We start from the raw sequence: 21,605 nt of genomic DNA, 5'->3' as shown, positions 1-21,605 counted from the left end.
TCATATGCAGTAACTGCGTCGATTTTCTAAAGCAGTGGACAGAGACTTGAACTTGGCTTGGAAGATAGACAACTAGAAACAACTCTAAATCGACCAATGAAGAAGCTGCTCTGATCTGAACTTCTACAGAGTTTTAAGCTAAAGAAAAAGCTTAATTTCTGTCTTCGATCACCACACAGAAGCTTTGCAAATTTTCAATCACACGAATTGGATATTACCAACACCTTTGAATATAGCAGCAAACAACTTTCTTTATGTTACATATCCACATAAAGGAAAAAGATGGCCCCAGCTTGCTAATATTACAAAAAAAAAAAAAAAACAAGAGAGATAAAGACCACTGCATCAGCAACTTTATTGCCATTAATTACATAAGACCACTAAATCCCATCAGACTACCAAGGAAGCCAAAACTTCAACATGAGAGATTTAGGATTATATAAGATTTAGGAAATGACAAAATTTTTTATTTTTTTACTAAAAACATGTTTTTTCATGGGAAACATAATTCAAGTGCCATTCTCTACTAAATCAAGCATGCTAAACGCATTTATCAGGTTAGATTGTGCTTACATTCGACTGTATTAAACGTGCACCCTCTCTCTACACGTACATCTTACACATTATGTCCAGCGTTTCACTGAAGCAATATTTTTACAAAAACGAGTAGAAAGATAGAGAGGGAGAGTTTCTCCCTCAGCATCTCCACCGTAGAGAGAGAGAGAGAGAGAGAGAGAGAGAGAGAGAGAGAGAGAGAGAGAGAGAGAGAGAGAGAATGGCTTCCCTGCTGCACCCTCCAGTTTCGATCCCACGACCACAGCGACCGAAAATCCCACCGCCCTTATCTTCTTCACCTTCTTCTTCTTCCTCTTCCTTCGTCCCCAGCCCTTCCCCGAGGAGGAATCGCACCGGCTTGACGGCCAGAAGGGCCGCGGCAGCCGGCGTCGTGTGCATGGCGAAGCCGAGGAGGGTGAAGATGGTGGCCAAGCAGATCCAGCGGGAGCTCTCCCATATGCTCCTCACCGACAAGGTCCTCCAGTACGCCGTCCTCCCGGAGTCCGCCCTCGGCGCGGACCGCTACCTCTCCTCCCTCACCACCATCAGCGACGTTGAGGTCTCCGGCGACCTCCAGGCATCTCCTCTAACCCCTTGTCGATTCGAACCTATCTCTCCATTTACCCTCTTTTTCTCGATTCCCTGAGAAACCCCATCGCCAATTTGCTCAGTTTCTGTTCGAATTACGGCACTACAGGTCGTCAAGGTGTACGTCTCAGTTTTCGGCGACGAAAGGGGGAGGGAGGTGGCGATCACGGGGCTGAAATCGAAGGCGAAGTACGTGCGGAGCGAGCTCGGGAGGCGCATGAAGCTGCGGGTCACCCCCGAGATTCGGTTCATCGAGGACGAGTCGATGGAACGAGGGAGCAGGGTAACAAATCGATTTGCAGTGTTCTTATTGATTATGAGTCTGTCGTGTTCGATTTCAGACAATTTCTTACATCTTCTTTTTCATTGGTTCCATTTATGTGGACGTATATTTGCATTCAGTAGAATGTGCAAGATGGTTATTCTCATTCTCTCGAGTATGCATAATCGATAGTGAAAGAAGCTTTCTCTTTTACATGACTTTATGTTTTTCCCGCCCTCGACTATGGTAGCGTACACAGCTAGTGCTAGGTCTAGTATGTTTCATTCATGGAGGTGTCTCTTGAGTGAGGATTGCTTCCGAATTCGTTGCATTAGTAGCTTCACCGGAAAGTAAGTTACATGAATCTCTAACTTGAGATGCTTGGAGCACCCAATTGATCATGGTATACTCAGATTACTGGTCATAACATCCTTCTATCTAGCAGTGAGCAGTGAAAAGCTTAGTCACAATGTTCTTTAGTTAGGAATTCCATAAAAGGTTAGTCAAAATGTTCTGTAGTTAGGAATTCCATCTTGATCTCGTTTAGTGGCTTCATCTGATAACAAGTTAGTTGAATCACTAGCTTGAGATTCTTGGAGCACCCTATGATAGCAAAGAAGGAAGCTAAAAAAGTAGTTCGAAATGCGAGGGATAAGGCATATAAGGAGGTTTATGACAAGTTGGATACCAAAGAGAGCGAAAAGGATATTTATAGGCTTGCAAAGATGAGAGAAAGTAAATCGAGGGATCTGACTATGGTTAGATGTATCAAAGATGAAACACAAAGGGTTTTAGTCAAAGATGAGAAGATTAAGGAGAGATAGAAAGATTATTTTGATAAGCTATTTAATGAAAATCATGCTCAGGATCTTCGAGACTTCTCTATTCCTTTTCATGAGATGAATCGTGACTTTATGCGTAAGATTCAAAAGAAAGAAATTGCAGAGGCTTTGAAGAAAAGGAAATCAAGAAGGGCAGTTGGCCTAGATGGTATACCTATCGAGGCTTGAAAATGCTTAGGAGAGAAAGGTTTAGAATGATTGAAAACTAATTTGACATCCTCGTTCCACCATGATGTATCCTTACCAAGCGGTGCACCGCCTTATGACTCACCCAATACCTCCTTAGCCACCTTTCTCATGCCACCTGCTATCTTATTCCACATTGATTCTGAATCCTCTTCGAGACACCAATCAGCTTCCTTAACTACCTGCTCTACAAACATTCCTTGTTTAGCTATTTTTAGTGCCCACCACTTAATTCTAGGATCTATCTTATGTCTATTTCTTTTGCGGTATTGTCTAATTTTAAGATCTAAAATTAAGACTCTATGTTGTGTAGCTACACTTTCTCCCGATATAACCTTATAATCGATGCAACAACCCCTATCTCTCTTTCTAAGTAAGAAAAAATCTATCTGACTCGTATTAACCCCACTTTTAAATGTTACTAGGTGAGACTCTCTCTTCCTAAACCAAGTGTTTGCTAAGATCATATCATAGGACAAACCAAAATCTAAAATCCTTTCTCCACTTTCGTTTTTTTCTCCTATACCATAGCTTCCATGGATACTCTCAAATCCATCCCTACTAATGCCTACATGTCCATTAAGGTCACCGCCGATGAAAAACTTTTCTCCATAAGATATCCCTTGTACTACTCCATCTAAATCTTCTCAAAATTGACGCTTAATGGAATCATCTAAACCTACTTGAGGTGCATAAACACTAATAATATTAATAATATCCGTACCTAATACTAATTTAATAAGTAAAATCCTATCACCCTTCCTACGGACTTCAACTACATTATCTATAAACTCACGACTAATAACAATCCCTACTCCATTCCTATTTCTATTTATTCCTGTATACCAAATCTTATATCCCCAAGGTTCTATCACTTTTGCTTTCTCACCTACTCATTTGGTCTCTTGTAGACATAAAATATCAATCTTTCTCTTACACATAACATCTACTAACTCTACCAACTTACCAGTTAATGACCCTATGTTCCAAGTGGCTAACCTAATTTTATGGTCTTGGACTAACTTCTTTACCCCGACCCGTCCAACAAAGTGAGGGAACCCTTGCCTATTTGACACCACACCCAGGCGTCGGTGTGACGCGCCGCTTCTGGGCGACGACCTAACAACCCTTGCCCATTTATCATTGCCTCCGGGCCTATAGAGTACAACGTGTCGCTTAGTAAGGAACGACCCAACGAAATTTTCATATTGGTTCATATTCATAGGGTATGACTAAGTTTTATGTTGGCTGTCACTGGCCTACTGCAACCCTCCTTTATCCGGGCTTGGGATCGACTGTGTATAACTAAACAGTTATACACAGGCAAAGTTAAAAAATTAAAAAAATCTAAATAATAAAAAACCTAAGAAAATAATAAGTTTTGTATTATTTTTCTTTAAAAAATATAAAAAAATATTTTTTAATGGTTTTAAAATCTAAAAGAAACAAAAAAATGGGAAATGCAAACTTAATTAAAAAAAGCTCAAAAAATACCGCGATATTTTCACGATATTATCGGCAACCTTGAAATTGCCCACAATATCAAGATATTTTCAAAATATTGGCGATATTGGTTACTATTGTGTGAACGTGTGCTATATCCGGTCTAGTAATCGAAAGATAAGAGTGCTTCAATAAGCTGTCTATAGGATGTTGGATGTTCAAGAGGTTCCCTATCATCGATTCTCATTTTAACATTCATAACCTCGAGAGTATTATCTCTTTTATCATATGTGATTCTAGACCTGAAAACAATATCATTAGCAAATTTAGTCTGAGATAATAAATACTCTATTGGGGAATAAGCAACTTCTATCCCTAAAAAGAATATTAAAAACCCAAATCAATCATTTCAAAATTATTTTTTAGATTTTTTATGTTTTCAACTCTCTCTTTGTCTCCTCCCATGATACTCATATCATCCACGTAACGACCCCAACTCATACCCATGGAAAAAGTGGATTTTTTTTAAAACAATTGCGGAACAATTCCTAGAGACCCAGGGTCTTATAGTCCAAACCACATCCACAACCACAAGAGTTCTTACACTACCATCAATGAAATCAACTCAACTTTATTCAATTAAAACCATAATGCCTAAAAACAATGAATATGAACAATAATTAAAATAATAAGCCTAAAAATGGAGCCCCTCTGTCCAAATTGAAAATTGTCAAGCAGTCGTGTAACCCTCGTAGCTTCTCGAAGCAGCAAGTCTCATCACTCGGTCTCAGAGGCTGTAAAAAACATAAAAAGTAGGGTGTCAAAATCATAGATCCTGCGTATAAGTCTCTCTAATAATTCAAATAAGTAAAAAGAACATAAATTAAATTCAAACAATATTTAGAGGGATGCAACTAAAACAAAATTCATAATTCGATTAGCCAATTATGCATCAGGGGACAATCATCATGCAATCATTAATATACCACAAGTAAGAAAGCATGATTTAGTGCATAACAAGAATATGCATGAGTAAATTATTATCCTTTGTCAAAGTTTTCTTTTGTATCCATGACTCTATTAAAATTCTTACAATTTTAATTTCACTTTCATTAAAACCCGTGGATACTAAAAAATAGGCACATCAATTCTCGATGTTAAGTTAGGTTTTCAGTTGTAGCTTAATACACAAGTTGTATTTTATTGTTGGGTTCTACACTTGGCCCTCGACCGATATCAGAAATCAACACCGTCCATCGGAACATTAGAAATCAATAGGATATTAGAGAAATCAACATCCACTAATGTCACTTTCTTGGTATACCACCCCCCCAAGACAAAGTGACAGAATCTCCTTAAAACAGTGGCCGGGAGGTGAACCACCTAGTTGAGTTCAGGGGCACAAACGCATGCAGAGTTTTAGTATTCTCACGGTTCCCTAAAACTGCAGTCCAGGATTTCTACACTAAAAATGGGACATCCAGGAAAACATTACAACAACAACAACAACTACGCCTTCATCCCAAAATATATGGGGTCGGCGATATGAACAAAAAAAAAAAATCATTATGGGTCTTCCACATGAATCCTTCTCCTCCAATCATTTCTATCCAATGCCATGTCCTCGATGAGGTTCAAAGCATTCATATCCTTTCCTATCACCTCCATCCATGTCTTCCTAGGCCTACCCCGACCTCTTTTAACTAATATATTTTCCCATTTCTCCATCCTTCTAACTGGAGCATCATTAGGTCTTCGCCGAATATGTCAAAACCACCGTAAACGATTCTCTCTCATCTTATTTTCAATGGGTGCAACGCCTACCTTCTTACGTATCTCCTTGTTCCGAATCTTATCTTTTATTGTATTTCCACACATCCATATCAGCTACATCCAGGAAAACATTAATTACACTATTTTCTTCTTTTTATCTTTTCATTTAAAAGAATGATTTATTTCAATTTTTTGTTTTGCAAATCAACATGCAAAACCGAACAACATTCGTTTCGCAAATCAACATGCGAAACTCATCACGGGACCACAGTCTGTTATAACATGAAATAATGCAATTAGTTCAATAAACATTAAGTTGATTTTTGCATTGTATAAGGAAAAACTAAACATGGAGCATCACCTGCTCAAGGCCCACATGGCCTACGATGGCCCACTTTGGACCACTGATGCATTTAGTGCAAAAACCTACTTATGAAATCATTTAACATGCTCTTAAATGCACATTCATACATACTAAACAAGAATGTGCTTGAATAACAAATTTCACATGCATATCATCACATGATCTCATAGATACACTTTCTTTTCATGATTCTTCTCATAATCAATATACGAACATTCATGCGATTATGCAAGTGCAGAACAATATCAAATTTTAAGGATTTGCAAGTACCCACCACATGCATATATAAGTAAACATTGCATTAAATATGTTGACCATGCATAATCAACTTGTCATAAGCATGCAAAAACTAAACTTTTGACATGCATGAAGTCTAAACATTCCTTATAAGTAAATCTGGAAATAAATACACCAGACAAAATTTTAATCAAGCTCAAATCTGTACATTTAATGTGCAGAATCTAAATATTTGTCATGTACAAATTTGAATATCAAATATACACAATTTGAACATTTGATCATGCATAGACCTAAGCATTGGACATGTAAAAATCTGCACCGTAACATGCATAAAGAAATCCGATGCATCATATAAAAATCTAAATGTTTAGCATGCAAGAATCAACATATGTAACATGTATATACTTGAACGTTTATCATATGCGAAATTCTGGATGCTTAACGAGTAAACCCCGCTACCCCCCCCCCCCCCATAGTGGATGGGCTAGGCCCAGCATGACTATATATATATATTTATTTTACACCTTATCTTCAATTTTTTTTTCAAGTTTTCAGACACCTGGTCGGTTGGGCCTGTGTCCTACTGAACATCGCCGAACCAACACAGTCGACTGGATCACACCTCTGCCCAGCCGAACCAGTCGGCTGGGGTCTAGGCTTAAGCGACTGCCGAACCGAACCAGTGGCTCGGCTGGGCCTGTCAAAAAAAATATATATTATATTTTTTTTGTTCTGATTTTGATAGGCACTCAGCCCCAGCCGACTGACTGGACAGCATGTTGTTCTGTCCCAGCTGACTGTGTCAGCTGGGACCAGACAACACTGTCCTGTCCCAAAAAAATAAATTATATATATATATATATATATTTGTTCATAGTTCTATTCATTTTCGTGTATATAAAAAAATCCCTCTTTAAATCTGTCCAGATCGGGCAACACGCATAATGGGTCAGATTTGTCTAGATCTGCCCATCGTTGCGATGATCAGATCTGTTCGTTCATCTTATGGTCTATCCAAATATATATACACATATATCCTACATGTATATATATATATATATATATATATATATATATATATATATATATATACATCTAAATGCATATGTATGTGCAATTGTGCATAGGAATAAAAAATACGCATCCCAACCATGCACATATCGATTTCCATGGATCGAAGCATGTGAAACTGTAATAAAATACATGGTTTCCTTCAAAATATTGCCTAAATCCGATTTAGGCTCTTTTTCTCATCTGAACCAAAAGAGAAAACCCGTACATTTTTTTGTTCGAAAAGAAAAGATGGATGAAACGTCGGAAGATAAAAAAAAGGATGGACTGTTCCTCTTCTTCTTCTCTTTTCCTTTTCCTCCTTCTTTCTTCTCTCTTTCTCTAATACACGCTTTTTTTCTTTTTGTTTAAATAGAGAGAGCCCCTAGAGGTGACACCCCTCCAGGGTTTCTCATGTGGGGGGGGGGCACTCTACCTCATATCCCCCCTTTTCCTACCTTTTCTCTAACTTCCCTTTTTCTTTTTTGTTAACTTTTTCAAACTCTTGCCTTTCTTTGAATTTTTCTTACCTTTTTACTCTCTTTACCTCATGTCCATATTGGACTCTTCTAGAGGCTTACCATTAAGTAAATACTAAAATTCAGAATTAATTACTATTTAATACTAATTTAATTAATTATTAATAAATAATTATTCAAAAACTTCTAGAGGGTACCTTATCCCTTTGTGAGTCTTTTTAACTTTAAAATTATTTTAATTTAACTTGTATAATGAATATAAAGTTGTATTTTAATTGGATCTAGATTTTGGATCTGAATCCAATATCAGAATCCATATCCAAAATCCATTTTGATCCTAAGCTGGATCAATTTCTAATTAATATGGGTATTGGACTGAGTCCAAAACATATCCATATTAATTTGGATCATATGTATTGGATCCAGTCTGACCCAAATCCAGACCCAACCCTTTGAGATGGGCCTTTTTTAAAAATTGTGGTTTTCGGGCCAACCTTAGCCCGAATTCAAAAAAGTAAAATACCGTTGGACTCAGAATTTCGAGGTTCACCCAACGGTATACACTTTGAATTTCGCCTTCGAAACTCACCTAAATTTCACTCGAATTTCACCTAAATTTAAAGGTTAAAAATAAAACTTTTTTATTACCCTTCAACTGGCTCATTTTGGTCTTTCCAATGAGACCTGTGCCAAGCCTAGACTCAATTAGCATATTCCTAATATCGAAGGTTTATCGATTTTCCTCCAACACTTTGACAAATTTTCAGAAATCTCAAATTTGACTAAGTATGAAAATATACGGTATTACAATGATACTTGTATAAATAATCTTAACAAACAAAGTTGTGTCTGTCAAACAAGTTCTAAAACCAATATCAATCATAACTTTACTAAATCTGTCAAACCAAGCTTTTGGTGTTTGTTTAAGACCATAGAGTGTTTTATTTAATCAAAGAGTTTTTTCTTTAGGAACATTCATACTAGGTGGTGTCTTCATATATACTTCTTCCTCTAAGTTTCCATTAAGAAAGACATTTTTGACATCAATTTGGTATATAGGCAAATTTTTAACTGAGGCTATAACTACTAAGGTCCTAACAATAGTCATCCTAACAACGTGATCCAAGGTTTCTTCATAATATATCTCATATTCTTGAGAATATCCTTTGGCAACTAATCTAACTTTATACCTCTCATGAGTCTCATCACTTTTGGTTTTCACCTTATCCAATTGGTTTTTTGCCTTGTGGAATGTCTTGAAGTGTCCCAAGTGTTGGCATTTTCTAAAGCTTCTAATTCTACCCTCAAGGCTTCAACCCACTCTCAGTGTTCTTTGGCTTGAACATAGGTTGAAGGTTCTACATAGGAATGAATTAATGCAATATAAGCCTTGTATTGGGTGAGAAAGATTCAAAACATACAAACTTTTCAAGTGGTTTTGTTGTTCTAGATGACATTCTTGTTTGCTCCTCAGGTTGGCCACTATATTTTTGTAGTGCGCATGGATGCTTAGGACCCACGCTTAGAGTATTGTAAATAGTTTTTGTCACTATGAAATTGCTCTTGATTAACTATATCATTATGAGTTTGTTCGTTGCTAGATATATTATTTCCAAACTCAGTGTCATTGTTAGGATCACATTTACAATCACAATCATCAATATCAAAATTTGAAATTAAATCCAACAAAAAAGGAATACTCAGTTATTTCTTTAGATTTTTCAAAGAAACTTTCATTTTCTAAGAAGGATACATTTCTTGAAACATATAATTTGCCACTTTTAAAATCAAAGCACCTGCAACCTTTTTGGTTATCTGCATAACCTAGAAAGACACAAGGAATAACACAATGAGAGAGTTTGTCATTTTTGTTAGTAAAAACAAAACATTTGTATAAAAAAACTTTCAATCTAGAATAGTCAGAAATTGATTTAAAGAGTTTTTCAACAGGAGTTATATTTTGCAAGGTAGAAGATGACATTATGTTAATAAGGTATACAACAGAGTTACCAGAAGCTTCTTAGGTAGGTGGGAAGCTCGCTTCTCGAAAACTCGCTTCGGAAGCGCGATACTCCTCGCTTCCAAAACTTCATGGGAATCTCGATTCCCCCACACTTCTTTTATGCTTCCCACACACATGGTCTATGCTTCCTATATGCTTTTCTCGCGTTTCTTTTCAAGTTTTTTATGTATTTTTTCTCACGCTTTCATTCACTTTCCATGTACTTTCTTTAAATTAGTAACCATCGTTGTTAGATTTTAACAAAAAATTAACTCTTTTACTGAAAAATCATGAAATATAAGAATGTTCAATTTTATTTTAGTTTTTATTTGTTTCTTGTTCGATTCCTATTCAATTACCATATTGCTTCATTTTTTTAATATTTCGCTTTTAAATTGATACTTCGCTTTCCGCTTCCTATAAATTTTATTATGCCTTGCTTCTCGCTTCCGCTTCTCGTATCGTTTCCTGCTTCCGCTTTCTAGTTTGGCAACCTTGGTATACAACAATCAAAGCAACTTTAGCCCAAAAATCTTTTGGTACTTAGTTTACTATAAGTAAGGTCCTTGTGGTTTCCATAATGTACCTATGTTTTCTTTTAGCCAAACCATTTTGCTATGGTGTGTAAGGGCAAGATCTTTGATATGTGATGCCATGTAAATTTAGGTAATTTTTAAATTCTTTTGATAACAATTCTCCCCCTGAATAAGTATGAAAGATAAAAATATTATTTTCAACTTTATTTTCAACCAAATTGTGAAATATTTGAAAATACAAGAAAACTTCAGTCTTCAGATTATGTTTAAGAAAATAAATCCAAGTATACCTAAAAAAATTATCCACAAAAATTCTATAATATGCATATCTACCCTTTGATATAACTAGCGTTAGACCCCAAACATCCGGATGTACTAACTCAAGTAGTCTAGAAGAAATAAATATTTGTTTTTTGAAATGATAATCTCTTCGTTTTACTAAGAATACAATCTTCACAAGTAAAATTTTCATATTTATATATTTGTTGATTTGAAAAATATTGAATTTTGGATATATTAGGGTGACCAAGTCTTTTGAGCCACACGTCCAAATTCAATTTCTGAACATTACAGCAAAAAATACTCTTAGGTATTTTCAAAAAGTCCATATAATAGAGGTCCCCTTCTCTATAGCCTTCCCCAGTCAGCTTCTCTGACCGCCGATCCTGCACCTAACAATTATCAAATGAGAAGGAGAAATTATATCCTTGATCGAAAATTTGAGAAATGAACAAAAGGTTTAAATTTAATTTAAAAATATATCTAATTTTTAGAATAGAAAATATTTTGAAGTTTTGCAAATCTCTTTCGAAGTTTTGTATTCCTTTTATCTCAAGAGATGTACAATTAACAGTGAAAACATTTGAGTTAGTATGACATTCAGTTAAAATATCAATATTAGGGGTCATATGAAAAGATGCACGAGAGTCACGAAGCTATAGAGACTTACCAAGATCAAAGAAGGATGAGATCGTGACTCCAGTGAAAGTGATGCTCCTTTTAGAAGAGATTGAAGTGTCTCCATCAATTGAGCCAAAGACAAGTGACCAATCGAAGTGCCTTGTGGGTTCCCAACGTCATTGGTCTCTTGAGTTGAGGCATTCCAACCGAAGCCACTTTATTTTCTTCCCTTCTTTTAAGTTTTGGACATTGAGGTTTGATGTGTCCTGATTTATGGCAATAATGACATAATTTTTCGCTTATCATAGTCGTTGTCTTGTCTCTCGAAGTGTGGTGGTTTGTATCCACGAGTGTAATTCTCCGGTCTTACAACAACAAGAACCAAATCATCTTCATTCTTTGTAACATGCCTCTTAAGCCTATTCTCCTTCATACTTAACTCCTCGATAGCATCAATAATAGAGGGATTTTTTCCTATATGAAGGAGGGCAAATTTGGTAGTCTTAAATTCATATCTCGAACCATTAATAAATTGATAAAAGTGCTCTGCATCTACTTGTTTTTGTTGAAACTCAATATCTTCGAGACAATGCCACTTAGGTTCGAGGAGAGCCAACTCTTCCCAAAGTTCAGACAACTCATTGTATTATTCCCTAATGCTTTTGTCGCCTTTGGTCATGGTATAAACTTTATCTTGCAAGTTACACACATATGCAATATCCTTAAGGGAATACATATTTGTAAGATATTTGTAAGTCTTATTAGCATGCTCGAACTTAGCAAGCCTAAAACATTTTTTGATATCTACACTATTAATAAGCAAGACATAATCTTGATGTGTTCATTCTTGACTCTTTCTATTTTTTTTCGTAATTAGTTATAACTTTAGTTCTCTCTTCGTCCGGAAGAGATACTTCTCATTTTCTACCTTAGTGGGGATTAGTTTTGGTTTCGGATAAAATCCATCTACTAATCCCCACAACCCTTTTTCTCAAATATGATGCTTCATAATAGAAGACTACATTACATAGTTTGTATCATTAAGTTTGATGGGCACGATGGTGACACTTTTTGTCACCCATTCTTACAAGAGAGATAGAGGAAGAAAAGATATAAAGATAAGTTGAGAAAATAAATAGATGTAGAGAGAGAGAAAAATGTGAGCACTCCACTACAAACTTGGAGTAGAAGCACCACCAATGAACCACACGATAACCTGAATGTAAATCTTCAAATGCATGAACACAATCATACGAACACTTGAAAGTGGATCACCAAAAGAGCTTAATACCACCATGCTTTGATACCATGTAATGAATTCAAGAGCCTAAAGTTGACTATGACTTCTAACGGTTAATGAATTCAAGAACCACATTATCAGCTACTATACATTTCATGAGCATACCAAGCATATCGAGATGGATTGTCACGTCTAAGAGGAGTACCTACAAGGCACTATTGATCTGCCCTATGTTACATCCAAGTACTAGTTGATAGACTTTTTCACCAAACCTCTCACAACTCCTACAATTTACTTATAGGCAAACTTTCGGTTATTTTACCGTAAGTTTGAGAGGAGTGTTAAAATATGTAAATATTCTACATATTTATATATATTTCTGTATATATGATATATTATATGTATATATGTATGTACATATACGTATATATATATATGTATATGTATTATACATAATATATTTTTTATTCTTTTTTTTGTTTAATTTATTTTCTAGTTAACCTAAAGTTGACTATGACTAATCGTTAGAAGCTAGTCTAACGGCTAGTCATTCTAGCCATTGGACTAGGTCCAACGGCTAGTCAAACTAGCTGTTGGATCTAGTCCAACGGCAAGAGAGGTCTTCCTCTCTTCTCTCTTTACACTCTCTTTCTCCTCTCCCCTTCATGTATATAAATAGGGGTAAACCCCTTTGTTGAATTATGCTTCTTGCATACTTTGAAGATCATTAATAAAATATTATTTTTATATTGTGGGCCTTTCTTGTGATTGCCCATTGTGGGTTTTGTGACTGTGCCCTTAGAGGCCACATTTGTGCTTGTCCATTTTGTCTCTTGGTGAATACTTTGTTCATGATTAGAGGCTCTTGAATTCATTAAATATATATAAATATGTACAATGTTTACTTATTTTAACAATCCTCACATAATTTTGGTACTACCCAACTTCTGTTTCTTGTATCTTTTTGTAGTCAAACTACCATGATTCACTAGAAGCAAACTAAAATATAGGCAGCAATCATTTTGACTAAAAGCACCAATGGAGAAAAGGTGGATTTTGATTTGGCCAATTAAGACAGTTATTATTACACCTAGAAGTGAGGGTGGAATTTGAAAAGAGATGAAATGGCCTTGGACCTTAAATGGCTGTGGAGCTAGTCCACGAAAAAGATAAGCCTTGAGACTGTTTATTTAGAGCCAAGGAAAGTATGCTTGTCAAGAGATATAGTGTGTGTTTGGATACCCAAGGTGAGAAATTCTCCTTGTTGAGAGAACTCTTGCCAGACGACATTTTCTGTATTTGCATTTGCGTCACATATGTACGAACCAGTATGAAGGGTACAACACAATCTGGAAATCTGTGGATTTTACAGAATTTGTTGGGTCTCTTCCCTTCAGCATTGGAGGATAGGAATTGCAGGCAATCTTAGAATTCCAGCTTGGATTAGAATCTCCATTACCTCTTCATAGAACTGTGAGATTGGAGCAAATTTCTTGTCTCTGGGTGATTGGGATTCATACTACTTTTTCTGCTCAAAAGCTGACTTTCTCTGTTTAGGGGCTCTTTGCACTAGCGGCTTTTTCTGGACTTGGTTCTGTGCCTGATTTTCCTTCTCATATTTGGGCTTCCAATTTTTGTTGCCATTTCTATAGTTATTGCTATTGTCTTTTACAACATTTTATGCTACATTTTACATAAGTCTCTGCATAACATGTCTAAACATGTCAAGTATATTTAGTTAACTAAATTAATCATCTGCAAGTATAAAGCTAACATTGGACACTTTACCACATATTGATTGGATCATAAATTGATAAAATGTGTCAGTTCAAGGTCCAAAGGGCCCCAATTGATTTGTATCCAAGAGTACCCAGCTGTACCCTTACCTAAGTAATGCTAGCATGGTGAGCTTTATGGTTCGTATCCTACCATCCATGATGTTTTATACTTGTTTCCTTTACTTTTCAAAAAAAAAAGGCATGGTGAGCTTTAAGAGATAGGTGTGATTTGATTTAGGAATTCGTGTAGTTGCACCAAGGTAACTGAGTTGGTTGACGAATCGAATCCAACGACCCTTTTCTCACAAAAGGGGCTGTCAACTGAGGAGTCATCAACTAATGATGCCAACTTCTAAAATGATGATTGGAAGATTAATATTATTTTTTTCCAAGGTCAGTTCAAAATTTTTATTCCTGTATTGATGAATCCAAGGAATGTTTGTAGAGCAGGTCGTTAAGGAAGCTGATTGGTGTCTCGAGGAGGATTCAGAATCAATGTGTAATAAGATAGCGGGTGGCATGAGAAAAGTGGCTAATAAGGTATTGGTGAGTCTAAAGGCGGTGCACCATTAGGTAAGGATACATCATGGTGGAACGAGGATGTCAAATTAGCTATTAAGGTTAAAAGAGAGTGTTATAGAAATCTAAGTAAGAGTCGTGATAATGAGAATTTGGAGAAGTATATGATAGCAAAGAAGGAAGCTAAAAAAGTAGTTCGAAACGCGAGGGCTAAGGTATATAAAGTGGTTTATGACAAGTTGGATACCAAAGAAGGCGAGAAGGATATTTATAGGCTTGCAAAGATGAGAGATAGGAAATCGAGGGATTTGGGTATGGTTAGATGTGTCAAAGATGAAACGCAAAGGGTTTTAGTCAAAGATGAGGAGATTAAGGAGAGATGGAAAGATTATTTTGATAAGCTATTTAATGAAAGTCATGCTCAAGATCTTGGAGACTTCTCCATTCCTTTTTATGAGATAAATCGTGACTTCATGCGCAAGATTCAAAAGAAAGAAATTGCGGAGGCTTTGAAGAAAATGAAATCAAGAAGGGCACTTGGCCCAGATGGTATACCTATCGAGGCTTGGAAATGCTTGGGAGAGAAAGGTTTAGAATGGTTGTCAAATCTTTTTAACAAGATTTGGCGGACAAATAAGATGCTTAATGAGTGGAGTAAGAGTACTTTGGTGCCTCTATATAAGAATAAAGGTGATATACAAGATTGCACAAACTATCGTGGTATAAAACTCATGAGTCATACTATGAAACTTTGGGAGAGGGTGATTGAGTCTAGGTTGAGGAAGGTTGTCATGATATCGGAGAATCAATTTGGTTTTATGCCTGGAAGATCAACTATGAAAGCTATACATCTTCTTAGACAACTTATTGAAAGATATAGAGAGAGGAACAAAGATTTGCATATGGTTTTTATTGATTTAGAGAAGGCATACGATAGAGTACCTAGGGACGTTCTGTAACGCCCCAAAATTTCGACTTGTGATTTCAAAAATATTATCGAAAAACCTTTCAAAGATTTAAAGTTTTAACTTTTAAAAATGACAGCGGAAGACACTTAGAAAGGAGCACAAGTCAACAATCCTGAGTACGTTAGCTGAAAAACCATCATTTACATGAACAACAACTTAAAGTAATTGAGGAAATAAGGCAATAGATTAAAAATCTACAGTTTATTAAAAAATGAGCATTTTCCCAAAGTTCAATAATCTAAAGAAAAACTCAAAAAAACTCAGAGCCAAGCCGTCAGCAGAAAGAAGGTAAATCTTGAGTCATATTGCACCACGCCATCGGCCGCCTGTGAAGTCCTACTCCTCACATGCCCATGAAATGGGTCAGTTTCATAACAAACCAGTAGGTGCACGAATAAATAAGTAGAATAAAAATAAAGCAGGACATTCATGAGATAAACAATTATTATATTAAAACAACCAATAGTAATCTATTCTAGCAAGTGTAACATGTGCAGAGAGCTATTGTTTGAAACATTTCAAGCAGTGTAAGTCTCAATTATCTACAACTATTTGAAAAGATATTCTTTAAGTTCTGATATTAACTGGCCTGTGGGTACGCACAGACGCGAAACGTAGAAACAGCCGAGACCGATCCGGGGGTTTATTATGTCAGGTGTTTTCATTAACCCGGATGACTGACTGAGTCCGCTCCTAAGGAGACGGTCAGTGACCAAGAGAGTAAATCCCCAAAGGCATTCGTGGCCCATGGATGCATTCAACTTCTGCAGAAGTACCTGGGAGTTACCACCTAGGATAATTTATGGTAATCCCAATTCTCTTAACTCCGATGACTGGGGAAACCGAGTCTTTTGCCCGTGGGGTGGTTGTTAACAACCTGGCCATCAGAGTTTTTGTACCATTCATTCTCTCCCTTGATGAACCGTGAAGGTCGAATGGGTACGACGGGGGTTTCTTAACCGCCACCCCATCCTACATGCTCTGGTCTATTAGACCCACTCGAGCATCTTGCCTGTGAAGGCGAGTTGTCACCATTTATGTGATCTCAGCATTGTGCTAATTGCACGCATCGAGGTTGCTACAACCTTCTCCTCCAACCATCGTAACCCACATGGGACGTACTTGTCTAAAAAGTACGATTGTACCTCCCTAGAGGTACGACTACGATGAGCGGGTAACAATTTAATGTTTTATAATTCTTTTGGTTCATACATGACACGTATTGCTCTTTGAGCAATTGGCCTGTGGAGGCCGACATTATCTCATCTATATCAATAAAGTGTTGATTTCCCACTTCAAGGTGCTTCATGACCTCTCATCAAATTTATACCATACCTGCCTTAAGGTTTGGTTATAATAGTAATTGCAGTGGGTTTCTCTCCAGAAATGAGTCTATTCACAAAGTTTACATTAAGTATGCAATTTCAAAAGGATAAGCATGCAGATCAGACAATCACAAGTCAAGAAATCCTACCGGTAAATAGGTATACCAATTAAACTACTCGATTCTCTCTAGAATGAGTCTACCCATAGAGTTTACTCTAAGCATGTAGTTTCAATAGAATCAGAACGAGTAAAACACTGACTAGCAATTCATAAATTAAATACTTCTTCAGCTAAGCAGGTATGTAAAACAACTATTCTATCTCAGGAGTCTTATTTTATTCATCCCAAATCCTCGTGCGACTTTCTCCTACCTCGGGATGTCGTGCAGCTGTGCGCGTCTACGAGTGTAGATGATACGAGGGTCGGGCCGCGGTGCGCGAATGAGACCCGTTGCGTAAATCTGCAAGAGTGTGAAACATTTAATTATGTTAATCTAATTAATGGTGCGACGAGGGCAGGGGTAGGTTTAGGCGACAGGGCCGAGCCACTGCCGAAAACAACAAGGCGGCAGGGGCCCGCGGCTCCTTTCGACAGATCAATAAAATAGCAGGGGCTTCGGCCCCTGCCTGCCAAAACCCACGGTTCACATCCCTCGCTGCAATGCCAGGGATCAATGCTGCAATATTGCACTGCACACGAGAGCTTCACTCATCTGGCTAGGGGTTGGCTCATAATGTCACCAAGTTGAGGGATGTCACAAGTTCAAAACCCACGGTTCACATCCCTCGCTGCAATGCCAAAGTTGGGTGTACTCCTTGGTGGCCAAGGGGGACCTAGGGCTTTGTGCTGGTGGACGTTCCAAACAAGACACATGTCAACTAGTTGTACTTCCAACAAACAGAAAATTAGTGGTTTTTCCTTGGCTATCCAAAAAAAATAATACGACATTTCACCCATATCCACAAATGACACTCTATTTCTAAAAGTTATATTTTCTTGCCTATAAAAATGTTCTAATTTCTTTACTATATTTCCTTTTACAGCTCCTGGAATTAAGACTTTCTTTTGAATTAGGTTTAGGGGTATTTTAACTTTTCTTTGTTTCTTGCAATCTTTTCCAACATGCCCAAATTTATTACATCCCCCAAAATTTTTTGTACCCTTTTGAGTTGGACCAAGAGTAACCATTCAATGTTCTTTTATCTTTCTCATGTTACCTGTGTACTTGCAGATAATTCTTGATTAAACGCTACACTTAGATTCGTTTGTAGGAGACACAGATATAGTGAAATTAAAGTTAAAAGTTGTACTATTAAAAGACCTACTCAGTACATAACATTAATAATGCATAGAACAAAGTAACCCTGGTTGCTTTTTTTGTCTTTGTAAAAAGTTCACCTCTCATTTTTAAGTCATAAAATTGAAGAGGTGGATTGAGTTATAACATTGACACATGATTGAGTCATACGAGCAAGCATAGTGTTGTTACAGATCTCAAAACAAAACAGTATAAATGTTTTTTATTTTTAATCTAACCTTAAGGTCGCAAATTTCTTGATCAACTCCTTAGATTTATGCAAGTGATTTTAGAATGAACTATCCTTACTCATTTTCAAACGATAGTGTTACTGATAAAAAATTCTTTTAGGGAGAGTTTTAACTTGACATATGTTGGTTAACTTCTCCTATTAGCCCTTTGTCGGTTATGCTAATGTGACACTAAACTAATTAATTAATCCAAGGACAGAATATTATTTTCCATGGCCTACTAATCTTCTCTTGAAAACTCTCAAGACATCTTGGTTAATTTGCTGTTTTTGTCCTTCAAAGCTACCATGCCACCATCAAACTTGGAGATTTCAAAGTTGGAAACATGGTCTAGAGTCATTCTTGAAGATCAGCCTATTGCTACTAGTACATTGCTGAATGATGATCTCAGAACCTTAGGGCTTTGATGCCAATTGCAAAATGCACACAATCACCAATATCCTAATCTTGACTGCACAAGAAAAGGAAAGAAAAAACATGAAGAGCACAATATTTAAATGATTCAGCAAAAGTCTACATCCATGGGATAGCCATTATAAAAAAGGTATTTTCAAGATAGTACTTAAAAAAGCTTAAGGATTTTTAAGCCCTATCGCAAACCCCTGAGAAAACGCTAGGCTCTCTCACTCTCTCTTCCCTTTTTCTTCATGATTTAGGTTCTTTTACTGCTTTCTCATTTTTTTTTTCTCCTAATCATGTGCATGGACAACTTAACATGCATTATATATTTTAGAATAGGCATCACTGTGGAACTGAATGTTAGAATTGGCAAAAGGCGATTCTCATTAATCTACTCTCGGATGGTCTTCAGCAAATCTTTAGAATATTTACAAGTTCATATTTTCTTTTCAGGTTATTGCAATATTAGACAGATTAAAGGAGGAAAGGGGAAAGAACATGTTTTCCGATGAGGAGCAGAACTCTGACAAAGAGACCTCGCAAGATGAACTGGATGACAAAGATTTGGATGAAAATGATACAGATGGACTCATATACGTGAAATAGTTACTGCAGTTTTTTCAGATGCCATCTTTGTTTGGCTACAGCCCCTCAATTTGCTCAAAAAGTGATACCTTAACCTTGATAAATGAACTAGTTCTAGCTCTTTATGCAAATGACTTATTCTATCATTTTTTTTTGCTTTTTGCTGATTAAAAAAAACTATACATATTTATGTTTCTCCTTCCTGATTCTTCTTGCTGCAATGTTTATGCTTCCAGGATTATATGAAGTGCTTGGAGGCATGTTTCTGCCATGGATGAGGACCATGACCATATCATGGTTATGAAGGATAAGTCGTTTGATCTTGCATTCTTGATTTCAGATTGCAAGTGTGCTTCTGGCCAGATCACCCAGTAATCATGGTAGACTGATGAATTTATTGCCATGTAATGGTGGCTATGGAGGCTCCTCTGTAATTTTCCCACTGTCTCTGATTTATTAACAAGAACTCATGCATAAAGTCCCTTATCGAAAGCTGTTCTATCTGTATTCTGTAAGTTAGATTTTGTCGTCACATGTATTTAGTACTCATTGTTGGAAAGTCTGCTTCCCATAATTTGAAGGTAAGCATTTCAGTGCTTTGAATTTTATCATATTAAACTCTGCAATGTATCTTTCATGTCTCAACCCAAGTTGAAAACTCAACAAGATCCACCACATGGGGTAAGACAAGGAACAAGAGCCGATAAATTATGGATGCTTTTCCTTTTTCTTGGGAGAAGCCTGATATTTGAGGCCTGTTCCAAGAGCAGTGTTCCAAAACCTTATGGGATGTGTGAACCACTGTAATGGCCCAATTGGATTGTTGGTCCATTGGCAACACCTGCAGGTGAAACCCAATTGAGAACTTGCACTTAACAGGCCAATTGCCATTCATGAAGTCATTTAACAGGCTTTATGCGTTTTTTCAAAAAGTTAATATAGCTTGTGAGATTCGTGTGTTTGAACCTATGTCACACGGACACTCTATTTTGCCCTCTGTACCCATGTCTTCACGCTTTGACACCTGGACACACCATTTTACCGTTCATACTAACTTTTATTCAATTTATAATTTATAATTATATTTTCAGTTTATAACTTTATATTTTTAGTATATAATAGATATTTTAGATATAGTATATATATTTAGATTATATTCAGTTTATTTTGTATTTTTGTGATATTTAATATATATATATATATATATATATATATATATACATATTATAGCCATGTTACCTAGGTGACATAGGTTTGAACTTTGAACCAGTCACCAATATCACCAACATTTTGAAAATATCGTAATGTTAACATGTTTTTGCAATAGCTGAAAAAAACTTGAACATATCTTGATATTTAAAAATATCATGCTATTTTGTGAGATTTTTGAAAAATCTTTATTCTTATAAACATCTCTTTTTCATATTTTAACAGCTTTTTTACCTTTTTTATGTTTTTATAAGTAAAGTACTATAAAATCTATTACTTTTTATTCTTTATTATTTTTAATTTTTTTCTCAAGAAAAACACTTTTTGAAAGAAAACACCTTTGAGAAAAACTTTGCCAATAAATTGCTAAGAACGATATTGATGACCATGTTTTGAAGCAATTCATGATTATGGGTGTGAAATTTGATATTGCTTTAACCACTAAGGATCCTTGTGATTTATATGTATGTGGCATAATCGTTGTCATCATCATCATCATCATCATGCCTTGTCCTGTGTACATGGGGTTGCCACACAAGTGACAAGCATGGGTGCTCTGTCAGCTGCTACTGTGCATGCTTTTGGCTATGTGATTAAGGGGATGCGGATGAAATTGGAGGCATACATGCTTTTCTCTTTATACATGTGTGGTCCATGCTTTGGAGTGGCACTTTGTTGCATGTTCAGCAACTTTATCTGCTATGGTTCATTTAATATTATGCCATACAATATACTTTTTTTTTCTACAGTAAAGATTTGATAATGATGCATTTCATTCCAACAATCTATTGTATGATTCAGCCTTTAAAAGTG

The 21,605-nt window shown here is 36.3% G+C and overlaps 1 protein-coding gene across 2 annotated transcripts; it reads left to right on the top strand.

Moving 5' to 3' along the window:
• Positions 1 to 741: 741 nt before the first annotated feature.
• LOC149835915 (putative ribosome-binding factor A, chloroplastic) lies at positions 742 to 20,191 on the top strand. 2 transcript variants are annotated; one of them, XM_090010710.1, is made up of 4 exons: positions 742 to 1,132; positions 1,253 to 1,426; positions 19,452 to 19,665; positions 19,820 to 20,191. In XM_090010710.1, exons 1-3 carry the CDS (start codon positions 776 to 778, stop codon positions 19,602 to 19,604), a joined length of 684 nt encoding a protein of 227 aa, XP_089866836.1. In that variant the 5' UTR covers positions 742 to 775; the 3' UTR covers positions 19,605 to 19,665; positions 19,820 to 20,191. The 2 variants fall into 2 exon arrangements, with proteins under 2 accessions (XP_089866836.1, XP_089866835.1); XM_090010709.1 differs by lacking the exons at positions 19,452 to 19,665; positions 19,820 to 20,191 and having other exon boundaries at positions 1,253 to 3,885.
• The last annotated feature ends 1,414 nt before the right edge of the window (positions 20,192 to 21,605 follow it).

The sequence above is a fragment of the Nuphar pumila genome, chromosome 6 (assembly GCF_984573655.1).
Source record: "Nuphar pumila chromosome 6, dmNupPumi1.hap1.1, whole genome shotgun sequence".
Lineage (NCBI taxonomy): Eukaryota > Viridiplantae > Streptophyta > Magnoliopsida > Nymphaeales > Nymphaeaceae > Nuphar > Nuphar pumila.
This window is presented reverse-complemented; position numbering and strand designations above follow the sequence as displayed.